Source organism: Momordica charantia (assembly GCF_013281855.1).
Source record: "Momordica charantia cultivar OHB3-1 chromosome 10 unlocalized genomic scaffold, Mcharantia_2.0 BLBB01000010.1, whole genome shotgun sequence".
NCBI lineage: Eukaryota > Viridiplantae > Streptophyta > Magnoliopsida > Cucurbitales > Cucurbitaceae > Momordica > Momordica charantia.
This window is the reverse complement of record NW_028275158.1, coordinates 21,852,519-21,870,458: the sequence shown is the minus strand read 5'-3', so window position 1 is coordinate 21,870,458 and position 17,940 is coordinate 21,852,519. Positions and strand designations below refer to the sequence as shown.

At 33.3% G+C, this 17,940-nt stretch overlaps 3 protein-coding genes across 9 annotated transcripts; all 3 read right to left on the bottom strand.

Annotated features, from left to right (window-relative positions):
- Window positions 1–675: 675 nt before the first annotated feature.
- DPMS2 (dolichol phosphate-mannose biosynthesis regulatory protein-like protein) lies at window positions 676–4,201 on the bottom strand. 6 transcript variants are annotated; one of them, XM_022289682.2, is made up of 4 exons: window positions 4,059–4,195; window positions 1,570–1,696; window positions 1,078–1,187; window positions 676–988 (listed from the first exon to the last, which is right to left on the bottom strand). In XM_022289682.2, exons 3-4 carry the CDS (start codon window positions 1,165–1,167, stop codon window positions 836–838), a joined length of 243 nt encoding a protein of 80 aa, XP_022145374.1. In that variant the 5' UTR covers window positions 1,168–1,187; window positions 1,570–1,696; window positions 4,059–4,195; the 3' UTR covers window positions 676–835. The 6 variants fall into 6 exon arrangements, with proteins under 6 accessions (XP_022145374.1, XP_087973548.1, XP_022145373.1 ...); XM_088117422.1 differs by having other exon boundaries at window positions 1,570–1,733; window positions 4,059–4,192; XM_022289681.2 differs by having other exon boundaries at window positions 1,570–1,736; window positions 4,059–4,181.
- A 1,068-nt stretch (window positions 4,202–5,269) lies between these two features.
- On the bottom strand, window positions 5,270–7,616 carry LOC111014837 (uncharacterized). Its single transcript, XM_022289679.2, has 2 exons — window positions 7,368–7,616; window positions 5,270–6,124 (listed from the first exon to the last, which is right to left on the bottom strand). The coding sequence occupies exons 1-2, from the start codon at window positions 7,601–7,603 to the stop codon at window positions 5,653–5,655; spliced, it is 708 nt and encodes a 235-aa protein (XP_022145371.2). The 5' UTR covers window positions 7,604–7,616; the 3' UTR covers window positions 5,270–5,652.
- Window positions 7,617–9,753: 2,137 nt separating this feature from the next.
- Window positions 9,754–13,842, bottom strand: LOC111014836 (binding partner of ACD11 1). 2 transcript variants are annotated; one of them, XM_088118784.1, is made up of 5 exons: window positions 13,665–13,842; window positions 12,859–12,960; window positions 12,698–12,773; window positions 11,267–11,350; window positions 9,754–10,622 (listed from the first exon to the last, which is right to left on the bottom strand). In XM_088118784.1, the coding sequence occupies exons 2-5, from the start codon at window positions 12,864–12,866 to the stop codon at window positions 10,041–10,043; spliced, it is 750 nt and encodes a 249-aa protein (XP_087974910.1). In that variant the 5' UTR covers window positions 12,867–12,960; window positions 13,665–13,842; the 3' UTR covers window positions 9,754–10,040. The 2 variants fall into 2 exon arrangements, with proteins under 2 accessions (XP_087974910.1, XP_087974909.1); XM_088118783.1 differs by lacking the exons at window positions 12,859–12,960; window positions 13,665–13,842.
- Window positions 13,843–17,940: the final 4,098 nt, after the last annotated feature.

The following is a 17,940-nucleotide window of genomic DNA, read 5'->3' as shown; positions in this document are numbered from 1 at the left end:
GAGTTATTGTAGCTTGTTACTCAAAATAATTTTTTAAATATATTTTCTAAATTTTTACATCTATTCACAAATCTATACTTCCAAAATAATAACAATTTCAATGGTAGAACGGAAATTTTTATCAGAGAGGAGCCAGATTTTACCTTCCAACTATGGGATTAAATATCCATCAATACGTTCGGTATTTCCGTCAACATGTCCATGTACTATGGATTCGACATCGACATGAGGGTAAATCGACATTTCTATCATAGTACAAAAAGATTGACAAGATAGGAAAAATATTAACAAAATATCACTAATATATACATAATATTAATAATAATCATTTTTACGGCAAATGTTTATTTGTTAATTTAAATATTTTTTATGATTTTTGAATTTCTCTAACTTTTACAGAAATATCCATCAATATCGATATTTTATAAATCATATTTCTCAATATTTAAAACCTTGCTTCCAACTTTCTGCATAATATAGCCTTTCAATTTTAAAATTTTAGTGAAAGAAAAACTACAAAATTTTAAGTATTCTATACATACTTTTTAAATTACAACGAACTAAGGAGGAACAACCCCCTGCTTTACTCCGCCCTTGTTTCTATAATTCTCAACGTAGCAGCCTATTTATGAGAAGAAACTAAAAAAAAGAAAAAAACAGGAACAAGAAGAACAGTTACAACAAAAAATGGACACTGTTTTCTTAAAAATTCTTTAAACAACCATTACATTACATTCACTTCAACTGACTTTGGCAAGAGGGAAAACAGTGACTAACTTGACACCAAAAGGAGAGAGAAGAAGAAAAAATACCAAGAACTACCAAATAACTATCCTCATGCTTTCTTCTTTTTAGATTTGAGCATCACCATTCCTACAAATAAACCTAAGAAGCAGAGGAGTAGCACACCAGCAAACACAGGTATCAGAATAGCATACTCTTGTGGTAAGAAATAGTTGTGGATGAAGTGATCGCTATCTACAAATGGCTGCCATTAAACAAAACAAGTTACATTGGTTTATAACAGTCCTTATCAAGTTCACTAAATCAGATTATGTACATGAAAGATAATCTTACCAGGATGATGACCCATAAAGTATAATAAGTGAATATAGACAAGCTGGTGAGTGATAACAAAAATCCGACTGTCTTGTCTGCTAACTCCATTTCGATGCTATCGTTGTTTCCTTGAATCACATAAGTTGCCAATCAGTATCAAATACTTTTAGTTATAAGAACTTTAACACAAATCATCTTGATGTTTGGTTCTACCCACTAAAATGTACTTGTAAGTTGTACATCTCAATCAAATATTGTGCCCAAAGCACTCTACAAGTGTTTTCTCCTAAAAATTTTTTTTTAATTTTTTTCGAAAGCACATTATATTACTTCCAAAATAACAATTTATTTTGCATTGTCCAAATCTAGCCTAAATGCTCTGTATAGAGGTGACCATGTACCAACATAAGGCACAACGTGTATCATCACATATTGGCACATTGTGCTTCGGCATGTTATATAAGAATTAAGTCAACTACTAACAGAGTTAATGACAAGAGGAAGCCTTACCCTAACTAGATTCTTCTGCTATTGCCATCAAAAAGTTCTTCTCAGATCTTTTCTTAAGATGATTATTCTTTGACAAGTCATTCATGTGCAATAACTAGATCCAAATCCCATCTTTCAATCATTTAAACTAGAATGTAGAATAAATAATCATGATTTAATTTGATCTGCTGCATGGATACAAATAAAGTAAGAAAATATTTTGACATTGGTATCACCTTTGAAAGACTATGATATATCATCGACTTAATCCACAATAATACAATTATAGATACTATGTGCATCCTTGTGCTATTAGACTGTATAAATAAATAATCAACCAGAACTAACTCCGTCCACCTTGCATGACTTTCTTTCCATCATTTATTTTGCACTTGGGAGAATGGGAATGCACATGTAGATGATATTCAGACATCATTAAACAGCAAGAAATTTCTAGCTGATCTTTGGTCCAGGTTTCATAGTAACCTTGCGTCAATGAAAGTGGATTTTCTTATCAAAAAATTTGTATTCGTATGAACAAAAAGGAAATTCAGGTGAAAATTGAGAACCACGTGTTTGAATTGGATTGTCATTGATTCTTATACTTTCTATAAGTTGATTGTGGGAAACGCACCAGAAGGATGACATGCAATTCATAATTTTTAGAATACAAATCAAGGTTCAAGGGATCAAAAACCCAGAGCCAGAGGTTCATAACCTTTCACAAGATCCAGGTACGAAAATTTTTTAAACTTAAAAAAAGTTGAAAAACAGAACATCCAATAAAGTCTCACAATTGCACTTGCACTAAGGACCTGAGATGGATTGTAGAAGACTTGAGATCAGCCACTGTGACCATATATACTTAAAAAATTTGTTAGGCATGGAGATGGGTTTTGATTTTTTAAATGGAAGAGGAAGGCATAGAATAATTTCCGGAATTGAAAGAGAGAATTTTTAGAGGAGTTGAGAGGTCCAAGGAAGAGGTGTCTGATGTTGTTAGGTTTAACATCTCTTTGTGGGCGTCTATCCCTAAGCTGTTTTGTAATTATCGATTAGGTCTTATTCTTTTGAATTGGAATCCTTCTCTATATAGACGTAGGACTCCTTTTGTGGGGCTGTTTTTTTTTTATGCTCTTGTATTTTCTTTCATGTTTCTTAAGGTTTATTTTTCATTTAAAAAGAAAAAAATCTGTAATTGAAAGAGAAAGACAAGTAACTACTGGGATGCAAAATAGAAAATTTAAAATAAGAAGAAAATTCCAAAATTTTCAAAGGTAGAAAAGAGGGGTTAGATAGAATCATAGAATTCTTTTTGTTCTGCAAAGTTTGTATACGTGGAAATTTTAGAACGTAAGCAGTAAAAAGGGACTGCTTTAAAATATGATATTTGAAGTGTGGAATAAAAGAATAGATTAAAGGTTAGTCATGATTATAGGTACCGATCACCACTTAACAACCTTGATCACAATTAATAAATAACGAAGGAAAGGTATTCAATGTTCAATACTATCTGCGTCTCAGAGACAACTACCAAATTATAGAACCAAAAATGCACATTCCATATGATATCACCAAGCAATCTAATCAGAAAGAAACTAGAACAATCTTCTTCACATTACCTACGCGTTTTAGGTTTTTGTTTTCTTCTCTTCTCATTTCTGGAAACTTTGTCCACCAATTGTTTTTAGACTCATAATTTTAGTTTTCATTTACTCATGTATAATCCTGCTCAATCATCAATACCTTTTGTATAACCACCTAAGGACTCAAATTATGATACACTTTTATTTAAGAGTTTTTTTATGTAATATTATTGCTTTTCAATTTTATCCTTTCTTGAACATACTAAGTAGGAGTATTTTTGTCTTTTTGCTATGGTTGATGATGTTGCATCTGGAGTTTAGTTGAGAGGCTAACTAAAGCCTTGCCATTATGTTGTTTTTCAAGGATTAGATCAGTTTTAATGAAGTTTGATGCCTTTTGAGCCATTTTCTTTCAAGCTAGCCAAGAACGCTTTTTGCAATTTTTGATCTAGATTGAAGCTAATAACATTCAAGTCGAGTTTGATCAACCCCTCGTAAAGTGTTTGATCTTGAGTAGTAAACTAGTGCTCCTTACCTCTTCATCTTCGATGAACAAGGTGCTAAATTGATTTTTTAGGATTTTGCTGTTTTTGAATTAGGGTATAGGATTTTGTTGTTTTTGAATTAGGGGTTAGGGTAGCTAATTCCAATTCACTAAGGTTTTACGTTCTCATAGCACATCTTTATATAAGAAAGGTGAAAAAATTGAAGCTAATGGTGCTGAAGATATAGCTAATCACAGTACAACCTTAAAAATTGAAAGCAATTTCTTTAAATACAGAAGCAATAATTGCAGAGCTCATATTTTCAAAATTAACGAATTCGCCCAACAAAAATCATCAAAAAGATCAAAGATCGACGAAATTTGCAGCTAGAGTTATAGTTAATCTACGTGTTACCTGTAGCGTGTTATAGAGATCGTACCTGCTTCTTCGCCGCCGGAATTCTGGGTGATTGATCAAACGATGCAGAAAATCGGAGCCGAAAAAGTGTGAAGGAAAAAGGAGGCCAGAAATCTGGAAGACGGAACCCACTAGACCCGAACTTGAATACCGAACCGGGTCGAAACTTGCATGTTTTTTTTTTTAATTAAAAATTATTTGGTCCTTGTATTTTATTGAAGTAACGATTTAACTGTTAATTTTAAATTGGTAATAATTTAACTCCTGTGGTTTAAAGTTTGTAATAACACAGTCTTTATTGTGAAAATTTTTGTTAAATTTCTTGTATATATAGATCGATAAATCGATGAGAAACCAAATGTGTTTATAAATTACAAAGACTAATTTCTCAAAAAAAAAAAATTACAAAGACTAAATTGTTATATGATAAAAATTGACACATAATTTTGATGAGGTTTTTTATGATAGAAACTAAATTGTTACAAATTTTAAACTATATGGATTAAATTGTTAAATACTAAAATTTAGGGACTAAATTGTTATCAATTTGTAAGTACAATGAATAAATTAAAGTTTGGAGACTAAATCGTTACTTTATTAAAATTACAGAAATCAAATGTATTTTCTTAACTTTTTTTTTTAATAATAATACTCCATGTTTATAATTGAGAAAAAAAAAAACTCCATGTTTGCCTATCGACACACGTCTGGTGTTCATTAAATTTTTGACCAAAAAAAAGAAAAAAAGAAATATAGAAGATTTTATTTATTCTATTTGATCTCTACGTCTCAAATGTTGGCACGTGATAAAACGATTAATGAAATATGAATGTACAATTAGTGTGATAGGAAAAATATTAGAATAAATTGTCTAACATGCCACGATCTTCTACTCCAACCGAAATATATAGTAAGTCCTACAATATTTGCCAAACTTACCGTGAGATTGTTCATCCTCTGAATCTTCTTGGCTTATTATAACACAATTCAAATTGAGGTATTGAACCTCCATCCTCATGTTGCTCGTATTTGCATTTCATCTCTATCTCTATTTTATAGCGTTTGCATTGAGTTTCAGACTTCTTTGGGATGGATCTTGCATCCCAACTTGGAACGTGCTTAAAATTCACCGTCCAACATTGATTTCGAGTTAAAGTACTATGATAAGGTTTCAATTAAAGGAGTTAAAAATAAAAACTAACTATAAAAACATTTTAAAATACACACCATCCGGAAAAAACTCCAACATGTTATGATATTTTCATTAAAATGTAGAAAGAAAGAAGGTAAAGAAAATTTAAACCCTAAATACTTGTTCACTTTTCTTTGAAATGATGATAAAAGATATAACTTGAAGAGCCCATAATAGGGGGAGAAACCTGCCTATAAATCTTGCTGATTAGGCTGAAGGCAGTACACAGAGACCAAAGAAAACAGAGTTATCAGACAAATCTTCAAAGCGCCAAGAATCACAACAGCAAATCCAAGCGCATTCAATTTTGTGTAGCTTCTTCAGCTTTTAGGTCATGGTGTCCTACAATCTTGCAGAATGTACATGAGAAGCCTTGCCTTCTAGCCTCCACAAAAAGAAATAGAACAATAAATTTGTTTAGCTCCTAGTTTTGCAGCATCCATTGCCTTATATCCTCTCTAATCACCCCATCATGCCAGCCTCTTACGTATTTCGGTCTCGGCGCTTCGAGCATCGAGATGCCGAAATGTCTGTGCTGGAACATAGTCCCGGCTGGCTTTGGAGACTTCATCATCATGGAAATTGTGGGAAATGACTTGGCCCACATGTTTGTTGATGAGGTAAATAACTGTCTAGAGGATTTTGGATTCTTCAGGATCTGGGAGCTCTCTGGATTTTTCAAGACGGAGGAGCTGGGAATTTGCTTTGTCATGTTTGTGTTCGATCCACTGCTATTTGAACTCTTTACAGCAACCGGTTTACGAATTTGGGCTGATGGTTTAAATCTATCGAGCCATCGGAGAATCCAGTTACCAAGATTCCGACCAACTTCTAAATCTCTCTGCTGTACGTTCTGGTGAACCTTTAATGCTACATCAAATACAGTGCGGACACGTCTGAAATGTAAGAAGCAGCAGACAGTTATTGAATAAAACTATTCCACATACTAATATTAGTAGTAGTTAGAAATTTAGCATGTTCAATGGATATCGAATGTATTGATAAGAAATCCTATTTCGTTATATCCATGAGTATCCAAGTTAGTTTGCATGCACCGACTATTCTCACAAGACAACCGTCTGAACTTACTACATTTATGTTGCTAAGGTAACTTGTAGGACATTAAATCCGAGAAAGCTAGCCAACATAGCTTGAAATCATTTCCACCAGGACTTTACTATTTACATCGCCCTTGTTAACCACTAGGTCAATCAATGATGGATACTAGATTTAAAAGAAACAAATAACACAAGAAAACAATTGAAAGCTAATTTTCTTTCTCGTAAACATGATGCGGTCACATACAAGTAACTTGCTATGCACTTCTCTCATTGTGACCCAACATGGCCATGAACTTTGTTTTTATGATGCTAGTAATTTCCGTCCAATGCATCTCATACAATAATAAACTAATCAAAACCATGATCCATGTAATTGTATTTTGACTTAAAAGTTTGTTAATAACCAGGATTTTCAGGCTCCTCTCCTTGCATTATGCTCATAGCCAATCCTCACTAGTTCATAGGAAACTTTGTCCACACCAAAGCCAGTTTTCGGTCATTAAGTTTTCAACCGAGGAGCTTGAACTCAAGACCTTGGAGGGTATCTCCAAGCCCTTAGCATCAAGCATGAGAATGAAAATAAGAGACACGAAGAATCCCTCTTTCCTGTTTAAGTGAAAATGATCCAAGAGATTAATTCATCAACCTATCCTCTGAATTACATATCACTACAACCCATTAGGAAGCTGAAAAAAGCAAATCAAATTCATCCACTGCCAGAACTGAGTCAAGTACAGCATATGACAAAGAGAAAACAAGGTAGGGTGTGCAGATTCGGTAGAAGTTGGCCGTGGAATCATTCTTTCTTCAACCTTCCAACAAATTTTTTGATGCAAGAAAATTATCGGTTCCTAAAACAAACAATCCTCCATTTCACCACACGAAATCAATTTCGACCTAACAAATTAAATCATACGAAGAAAAATCGAAACCGAAACTGGGTTTCTCTCGTTTAGAGCTCGTGATTGGAAACGAAAGCCGAATCAACAAAAGTAGCGCAAATAACAGCACATTTCCAGCACAAATTCCATCACGATCAAAGCAACAGATTAAGAAAAAAGATAGAAAATGAAATTACCCGTGAAGAAAGCGACGGATCTTGGGATGCTTGGGGCTGACGAGGCGACGTTGAAGCTTAAGAGCCAGGCGATAGGTCCGCTTCAGCCCCAAGAAATAGGCGGTTCCTAGAGTTATCTCCCAGAGCACCATTTTCTCTCTCTCTCTCTCTCTCTCTCTCTCTCTCTCTCGAAATTTCAGTTCTCTGCTTTCTGCAATTCGTTTTTCTGGGATTTGTAGAATCGATTCTTCGCTCATTTCGTCTGCCCCAAGTTTTCGCATTTTTACCGCTAAAATCACTGATGGATGCTGGAGACTCCGTTGTGGCCGTTGATTGTTGATTCTGGTCCATCTCAACCGTTGGTATTTTTGCCACTAAACTTGTACTATGGGACCTTATTTCGATTTCAGACCATTTTAATAATTAATTTTCATTGTAATTCATTTTCAGTGGGTAAACATAACCTAAAACATAACTCAATCACTTAAAAGATATATATTCCGGTAAGAATATGACCATATTGTATTAAAAAAAATTAATCTGCTTGATATTATTAATTTTTTATTAAATTTTGGTCAATATTCTTTTTGATCCTTAAGATTCAACAAGTGATAATTTAGCTCCTAAAATTTAAAAAATGGTTATAAATTGTTGTTAGCTTATTTAACCTGACGTGAGACGTGATATGATTGTTATAGTTTTCTGTCTATATGAGGTATATTTTTTATAAATACCCATACTCCATTTTCAAAACCTAAATGTGGTATGACTGTTTTCAAATAAAAATATGTTAAAAAAGAATAATGACAATTTTTTTTAGAACCATTTTCAAAACCAAGAATAAACTGTCACATTTTGAAATTTAATAACTGAACAAAATCTTGATCGAAATTTGATAATTTACCCTTTGATAATTTTTAAAATTTAGTTCCTATTATTTAAAAACTTTGAATTTAGTTTCTTCTCTTGTGTACTAACATTTTTTAATTTAGTTTTTTTAATCATTTAATTTAGTTTTGCATTATTGATAAATGTTAAAATTGATTAATGATAAACTTACATGACATAATATTTGCTCAATAACAGAAATTTAGAGGAGAGAAAATGTTATCTTAGAGAAAAAATTTTTTAATATTTCTATGGAAGTTGAAAGATGAATTAGAAATTTCCTCTCTAAGATAAGAGTTTTTTCTCCTCTAAATTTCCACTTATTCACTATAACGCCTCATAAATTTATCATTAACCAATTCTAACCTTCATTAACAGTAAAAGATTAAATTGAAAAATGTTAATACACAATAGACTAAATTCTTAGTAGGTATTAAAATATCTATTTAGCACATCTTTTTAACAATAATTTTTTTGGGATAAATTATACTATTATTTATTTATATATATTAAATTCTATTTCATATCTAAATTAAATGATAGGCGTTTAAGTGTCGATGTCGACTCATAAAATACATTTAAAGTAACAATTAAATTATAAGAATATACAATAGAAACGTCGATTCATCCAAGTGTCGATGTCGAACTCACAAACATATAAAAATGTCGACGAAAATTTAAAACCAAAACTCAAAACGGAATTTCTAGAGATCAAGGCAAGAGCCAATTCAAATGAGAGGTCATGTTTCGAAGTTAGGCTTGAGAAATAATTAAATGAAAGATGATGTGTCGAGGTTGGGCTTGAGAAATAATTCAAAAGAACGTATATCAAAATATGGGGTGTGCTTTAAGTAATGTTAACTTAAAAAGTATTGAAGGGAATTATGAATGTATTTTTAGAAATCATGTAAAAAAACAATACAATAAACCTACCGGTTCAACCGACCCGGACACATTTTTTTTCTTCCGAAATCATATATACGTTCATTTGGTTCTATGTTCAAGATCGTACATTTTTTGCTCTCGGGTTTTCAAAAATAGGTTTAATAGCCTCTCCACCAACATATCTTCAAATGGACAAAAATGACAATCTTAGAACAAACGTCGTGATGTTTTTCCATCCGATCACGTTACACCAGGATCGTATAATACCATGATAGGGTTTTAAATTGCGGTGTTCATTTTCCAATCAAATTACTTGATGACCATAATCGCATCATGAACACTGTGATCTTGATTTCATGTATAACCCTAATAACTCCATCGATGCACCAAACTCTAAAACAACCTATTTCCATAGTTTTGTTCAGGAATGTTCCAAAGAAAAGTTAAAACTAAAGCAAAGATCGACCCTCAAAGCCCAATCATCTCGTTAGAGACTTGGTATGAATCTCGATTACTAGAGGGATGATTTAACCTATTTTTCTAAAATTCCGTAGGCAAAAATACACGATTTTGAAACATAGACACCAAGCTGAAAACTCAGAGACCAACCAGGCAAGAAAATTTCGACACATAATAAAAAGAAAATCTCTCAACTCCAAAAACTAGCCAGAATTGCACTGATACATAGCATAGTAGAAAGAGCAGAATTTGTTCTCAATATGGAAAAATCTGCTGTTCTCGTTTATATTCTGACCAATGAAGATATCTTATGCAATCAAGTCCCACTGCTAATTGAGGAAGAAATTCTATTCTATATTTTCACCCTAAAATATTGCCTTGCCATGCCAGAAATAAAAGGGGAAGTACACATTACAACTACAAGAACTTTCAGACATAGATATCAACATACATGGCAGCAATTCAGAGGATCAGACCTTGAGCAGGTTCTGGCTTGGGACGTTGTTGAGGCTCAGGAGGCGCGGTTGCTGCTTTAGGGGATTCCGAGAGATGGACCTGAGCAAAATCTTCGACTGTCTTCTTTTTCTGTTCTTCCTCGGACGCCACGAATTTCTCTTTTGTTTTCTGACCAACTTCTCCGGCTGCCTTAGCTACCTTATTGAAAGCATCGGCAACCCAGCTAGTCCCACTCATTACAAATCGGTTATTCATGATGGCAGAACCAGCATTGCTAACTTTTACCTCTGCAACTGCAAATGCTGATTTAGTCTTCTCAGAAACCTGAAACTTCTGGTCTACTTCCCGAACTTTGTCGCTCACCAACAAAGTACCAGCACTAATTTTCTCAGTGAACCCAATTTTTTTATCGAATGTAGCAACTTTGGCTGAAGCCGTGGAAGATAACTGATGTTTCTCATCAAATGCCTTTGCTGAGTTCAGTGCGTCTTTACCCAAGATAAAGCCCTTGGCAAGCATGCCACTAACCACATCCTCTGCTTTCTGGAAGGCGGATTCAGCAGCACCAGGTGCTGTAGTTCCTGTGGCCTACAACAATCAAGACAATAAGCTGGTCAACTAAGAGAAGACATATCAAGTGACTATATACACACACACAGCAGCCAACAAAAGAAAGAGAAACAAAAAAAAAGGAGGTTACAAAATGTTTTTTGGTCTCTATACTTTCATCGAAATGACGATTTAGTCATTTTGTAAGGATTTAGTCTCTCTACTTTCAAATGGTTAACAATTTAGTCCTTTAACTTTAATATATGACAATTTAGTTCCTGTGGTATAAAGTTTATAACAATTAAGTCCCTATTGTGAAAAAACTTATCAAAATTAAGTGGCAATTCTTATTATATAACAATTTAATATTTGTACTTTATTTTAAAAAATTGGTCCCTCGTCAGTTTTTGACCTACACCTATAATAAACTCTATCAAATCTTAACAATGTTTATCACGATAGGGATAAAACGTTAAAAACTTTAAATTACAAGGACTAAATTGTTACATATTAAAATTCAAACTAAATTGTTACCAATTTGAAAGTACAAGAACTAAATTGTTACATCGTTACAAGCTAAGGTACAAAGACTAAATAACGGATGTTTATGGACTAAATCATTGCTGAAAGTACAAGGCCCAAAAGTGTCTATTAACCAAAAAACAATCCCCCAGGAATCTTACAGCGGGTGGTGCAGTAGCTTCCGGAGGGAGCTCATAATCAGGACACAGAGTGATGTTGACAGAAAGATCCACTATAGTTGCTCCCTGCCAAGAAGTTGAGCTCCATTAATCTAATCGGATGATACCTATTGCTGGTTCTCGTTAGCGAATGTGTTATAAACTTATAACAAGTTTTGAATATAGGAAATAAACATCATGAATCAGATACATCTTTCTTAAAGAAAAAGAAAAAGGGCAATTTGGTTGAACAAACCTCCAGCCAAGGTCTACATTCTACTCTCAAATAACAAGAGCAATACATTCTACTCTCAAATAACAAGAGCAATCAAGCCAGAAGAGTACTTTACTAAATATTTGAGCACCTACCGTTAGCACCAAAGGTCATGTCCCTTAAACCATTTAAATTGTCAAGTGGAAAAATCTCCTACAGATCATATATCATGTGATTATAAAACAGCAACGTGATCCACCTAATATAGGCATTGGACTGGCATATGGATTTTGAGAATTCATTTACCGGAGGAGACAGGTGGATTTATGAAGGCAGATATGGCGTAACTGTAAGGTATAAGTGAATAGAAGAAACAAATAGATTCTCTCTTTTTTTTTTTTTTGTTTTGTTTTGTTTCTTTTTTTTTTTTTTTTTGACGAGAAACTTTCATTGAGAGAAAAGAAAAGATATACAAGGGCATACAAAAGAAAAAAAAAAGCCCAACAAGGGAAGGGGCTCCATTCCGAAACAATAATGCCTAACTGATAATTACAAAAACTCTTAAAAACAAAAACCGACCCCCATAAGGACATGTTAAACCTAATGAGATTCCACACGGACTCGAGGGACCTCTCCACACCTCTAAAAATTCTGTTGTTTCTCTCCAACCAAATTCCCCATAAAGTAGCAAAAAAACAAGACTGTCACAAAAATCTCCCCTTCCCCTGAAAGGGGGAACAACAGCACCTCCAAAAATCTCCCCTTATCCCTTAGCCGGTTGTTACCCATCACCCATTTGACCCCCCTTCGAAGGCCTTTCTGCTTATGTCTCAAAGGAGTTTTAAAACATCGGGGGTAAGGTATAAATGAAGAAAACAAACAAAGAGATTTAGTTTCTCCCTTAGCCAGTTGCCCATCACCCACTCGATCCCCCTTCGAAAGCCCTTTCTATTCTCTCCCTAGTATAGTTAAAGCACCATGCTCTCCCTGGACAAGGCTATGCGACCACCAATAACAGCCAAGAACACCATCCTGTAACTGTATTTTTATAATCCTTTTTTAATATTAAACAACTATACCACCACAAATATTTCAACTTTGACAAACAGCTCCAATAATAATTCTAATCTTCAATGGTCATATCTTAAATTCCTGCCAATGGGGAATAAAACTTCTATAATTACTGAGAACTAGAGGCATTGTCTACAAAGTGAACTTACAGATAGAAGGACGGCAGTTTCAGCTCCTTGTGCATCTTTAAAGGTTACGTAAGCAGTTTGAGACCGTTCACTTTCACTGCACCAGAACATCACTCGATCTTTGCAAAAAATTAAACGGAAAAAAAAAAGATCAGAAATGAAAATAAAAATTTACACAAAACCTCTGCATTTCCAGATATTCAATGTCACCGGAAAAGGAAAAAATTCCTTGACGTCTCGGTCAGACGCTCCCAAGGACATTGCTGACTTTAACAGTCTTAATCTGCATAGAGAAGTAGAATGGTTGCTATTATCCAAAAGAAACACTTCGGACAAAGATCAAGAAATCTCTCGCTATCTCAAAAGAGGGTGGATAAATTAAATTCATTGCTTACAACTGAACCGTGATAAGCATCCGACGGCTGAAAGAGAGTAAAAGATGAATTATGGCCAGAAAATAAATAAAAATATAAAAGGAAAATCTCATGGGTACAGCGAAGAAAACGATGGAAATCGATAAACCAAGCAGCAATTAGGATCCAAGGCGCGAAGTATAATACAGTTCAAATTAATGACAGGCTAACGCTCTTGGTTTCAGTTTCGAATGTATGATTCTTTGCAGCTCCAGATTCAGTGGGAGGAACGAACATAGCACAAACTTAGAATACATTTCAGCAATCAAAACGTAGAAATGGAGCCGTGCGGTTAGACATCAATCCTGATTCTTGACACACCAATTAATTAGAAAAAATCTTGACATAATACAAAACCCCCCAAAATGAGAAAGTCAAACGGGAAAGTAAACCACCACAAGAGATCTAATCCCATCGCTGCACATTGCTTCGGAACAACTAATTCGTCAAAACCCCAATGAAAACTACAGACGACGGCTCAAAATCTAACCCAACGAAATATTTGCCCTAACTTCCCCCTCCAATCCTAATCTTCAAACACGGCGGAAGAGAGGGAAATTTATGAACTATACTGCGACATCGCTGGAAATGGCGAAGAAAATCGCCGGAACGATGACGGGATCAGCCGATGATCCCGGAAAACTGAAACCTTCACGAATAGTTCGGAAATTGTTGTTTCTGAATTTCGGCGATTTCGCTCAGTGCTCCCAAGTCTTCGTCGCCTCTGATGAAAGAAAATCGCAAGCCAAGGCACGAAGAACCAGGCTTCGTTTGGATGGATATTTATAGTATCGAGATATTTCGCACAAGCGGTACATAACACGCGCTATTACGCGCGTTGGAGTACCGTCGTGGACTTAAAACGGAGCGCGTTAAGTTATAACGGGAACGCGGGAATTTCCATAACGGGACGGCCTTCTGCACGGGCATTGTGACGGGCCACGTTGTAAACTTGCAACCTCCAGGTCCTGTCCTCAACCCAGATATAAAATTACCAAATCAGCATTTAGTTGTTTTTTAAATTTAAAGGTAAATTAATTTTTTAATTTTTTAATTTTTTTTAGTACAAGGATTGATATTCCAACTTTCACTCTCGTGTTTGATACATATACCCTAACTCGTTGAACTATATTCTGGCTAATTTTTTTTAATTAAATTACGAAATTTTGGTTCAAGATTAAACAAATTTTGACTTTAGTCTAAGTAATTTTAATTTATTCTCTATTCTTCGGGTTTAGCTTTAATTTGTTATTTATGGTCAACTTTAGCATGTCTATATATATTTTCTACTGAAATGTTTGCAAATTCAAATTCACACCTCCACTTATTATTGTACTAAAAGAAAATTATTTTTTATTATCTAGACTAGTTTCATTTTAGTTTTTACAATTTTTTTAATTTCAGTTTAATCCTTTTGAATTTTTTTTTAACAAAATATGGGCGTGAGGATTCAAACCTCCAACATCAACATTTTTTTGTTGATGATATATGCATTAACCAATTGAGTTGCTCACGTTAGCATACTCACAAATGTTGTAAGTGACAATAAGTTTATGCTTTCTCGTTAGCTATTTGTAATCAATCTCAACTCAACTAAGATAATATTTTCACCAAAAAAATTATGAGTTCGAATCTTCACCACACATGTTTATATAATACGGTTAGCTAGTTGTATTAGTTGACTGTATTAGAGTTCAAAGGTTGAGTAAAAAAATAAAAAATTTATGAGTTTAAGTCAAATTATATGGACCAAGTTAAAAAATCATAGATACTAAATTAAAACCTTTAAAATTATGGGGACTAAATTGAAGTTATACTTGAACAGCAAGGACCTTGTAATTTAACTTTTGTTTAATTACGGTAAGTTGACTGGTTAATGGCAAGGGCTAAATATACCTAATCTTTTAGATAAGTCTCAACTTAATTTTCTATTTTCAAAATCATCAATTTTACCCCTTATCATATTAAAAAAAGATAATACATTTTGTTAATAAAAGTTGATGTGACATTACATTATTGATTTATTAACAAAACACCTTTAACATACTACTTTGTAATAAATGATTTCTTTTACGTGCATGTTTAAGTTTTACTAATGATCGAATTGAGTTTTATGTACCGAGTAATATACGAGTGAGATATTCATGTATCATTTTAAAATATGTTAATAAAATCAAACAAACAAGTTCGTATACTTCCTCTTTAAACCACTACTCAATCCAAAAAGTTTAAGCGGATGAATTGAGTAAATTTAATTCATTTACGAGTATCTCAACAAATTTATAATTATGTCAATTAGGGTACCATTTGTGTACTTTATCTAAATAAATTTTGTTGACGTTGAAATCTTACTCGTCCACCAATCCTTCAATAGGGTCGTGAGACAAGTCAACCTCGACATTGGTGCGGTGCCCTACCTAAGGTCCTCCAACAATCAAGTTAATAAACCGAATGATAGGAGGAAAATAGAGAGAACTCAGTGTATTTAGTGACAAATTTCTCACTTGTCCATGTGAGATGGAATTCTTTCCCTTTTATAGGTGACGGAGTCGACCATGAGGATGCTTGGCGCAGGATGTGACAGGCCCCGCTTGCATACGAGCTCTAGCGGGTCGTAGGGACATTATCAACACGTGGTGTCGTCCCAGTCGGCGACCACCACGATCCTGCTATAGGCAATGCTGCAATAAGGGCGTGTTGTCAAAACGGACAACTGAGATGAAGTGAAGAGAAAAATTATATATATATATATATATATATATATATCTAAAAAAACATAATTTCGGGTCCGGTCGAGTTGGGTTAACCCGACTTTTTACGGGGCCAACCCGACCGTGTCGGGTTGGGAATTTTCCAACCCAACCCAATCCTTATAGATTAGATTGGATTTGTCGAATTGTCAGATTTTTTGAACACCCCTAATTATCACGTGTGTAACCTTAAGTGCTCCTACGTCCGCAGTTCTATTCTCACCTACAACAAATTTATTTTATATATTAAACATTAGCTACTCTTTTTAATTTTGGACTATACAAATTGGACTATAAACCGACCATTACGTTTAGTTCCTTTTTTATTTTTAATTTTTTCCGTTTCCTTTCTTGTTTTTTAGTGAATTGGGACAATTAAAAGACTTCTTAACAGGATTATTTGTTTATTTATTTGATTTTGACTCAGTTTTCTTTTCTTTAAAATTGAAATTACGTAGTCTCTCAAATTATGTTGCGATTAGTCCACATCTTCTTCAATTTGATAATATTTTTAGGTAAATTAATTTTAGTTGAATAGACACCGACTAAAATATCAATTATAGGCTATATCCATACGCAACGATCAAATATTTTTTAGAAACACAGAGACTCATGGACAATTGTGTAAATTTTGAGTTTGGAAGAATTTTGACACAATAGAAATGACTCATTCATTCTCGTACTTGTATGTATGTATATATATATATATATTTATGAGTGTATATAATAAAAAACAATTGTTACTTTATTTAACTACATCCAGACAATATTACTTAGCTCATTATTGTTGTACTTAAAAATAGTATTTGATTTAGATTGATTTAAGCGAGGTTAAATCATAATTATTATTATTACTCGGTAAAATTATAAGTATCATATAGTTTTTAAAACTTTTTCAAATATATGTATATATATATATATATATATATATAGTTCTTCTTGAAAAATGGTAATATATTCTTATTATACTTATCCGATTGTTATATTTAAAGTTTATGATAGATGTCTAAACTTTTAATTATATATCTAATAGGTTTATAGTATAAAATTTTACAAAAATAAAAAAAGTCGATTATAGTATTAACTCTATCAATTTAACTCTTATATGATACATTGACTATTTTATTCGTGGCCGTTTCAATGGTGTAGTTAACAAAAGGACTTATTAGACCAAAGCAAGTCTACCTAAGGGCCAAAGGAGCACGTGTAACCTCAACTTTTCACTTTTTCTTCTCTTAATAAAGTGGGTCTATGACCCATTGGCTTGCACTTTCGATTAGCATATTTTCCATCACGAGTTTGATGTAGACTCGACCTTTTTAAACTCGCAAATCTATACTAAAATAAAGACATCTACTATCATTCGAAAAGTAGATGGTTTATGCTCTGTTTGGTACTTCGGATTTTGAATGAAGGAATTCAAAATTATGACGAATTTCAAATGAATTCTACTGTTTGGTAGCACATGATTTTAAATGAGAAGATTTCAAATCGTATTTTTACTTAAAAAACTTTCCACATCAAAATGGTCGGATTTTGCAGGATTTGATAGACTTTTGAAGTAAATTACCTATTTCACCACGTCATATTTTAATTTCTAATTAATAAATTTAGAATTAAAACCTAAATCAGTAAAATTTCTATTTTCTTTTCATTTTCGGTGAACATCCAAACAAATAAATCTAATTTAATTCGTTTCAAATAATTCTTTTTCCAAACAAAGATAAAAAAATTTTAAATTCATTTCTCATATTTCAAATCACGGAATTTAAAATTATTTCATCAACTTTCTTGACGCCAAACAGAGGGTTAATCTTTAACTCTAACAATTATTCAATTGAAAAAAAAATCAATTCTAAACATTCCTAACCACTGAATTTATAATTTAATATTATTATTTTCCTTTAATAGTTACCAATGGAGATCGACCCATATCGACACTTGAGATGATAATAAGTATCTGGATATGCTTCTGCTTGGTTTGAATAAAAAAACACCCCAATTTGATCGATCTGACCTTGTATGGTGGATCGAACGTACACTCAGCTACATCATCACAATTATGATGAATGATACAGGAAAATACTCCTCCGATCGATTT

Coding starts and splice junctions, on each gene's coding strand:
- LOC111014837 (XM_022289679.2), bottom strand. CDS start 7,603: ATGAGCGAAGAATCGATTCTACAAATCCCAGAAAAACGAATTGCAGAA. Junction 6,125..7,367: donor ATCCGTCGCTTTCTTCACGG/GTAATTTCATTT, acceptor CTTACATTTCAG/ACGTGTCCGCACTGTATTTG.
- LOC111014836 (XM_088118784.1), bottom strand. Junction 11,351..12,697: donor AAACTGCCGTCCTTCTATCT/GTAAGTTCACTT, acceptor ACTTCTTGGCAG/GGAGCAACTATAGTGGATCT. Junction 10,623..11,266: donor AAGCTACTGCACCACCCGCT/GTAAGATTCCTG, acceptor TGATTGTTGTAG/GCCACAGGAACTACAGCACC.
- DPMS2 (XM_088117416.1), bottom strand. CDS start 1,984: ATGATGTCTGAATATCATCTACATGTGCATTCCCATTCTCCCAAGTGC. Junction 1,188..1,905: donor TGGAAAGAAAGTCATGCAAG/GTGGACGGAGTT, acceptor ATGTGATTCAAG/GAAACAACGATAGCATCGAA. Junction 989..1,077: donor CTTTATGGGTCATCATCCTG/GTAAGATTATCT, acceptor GTTTAATGGCAG/CCATTTGTAGATAGCGATCA.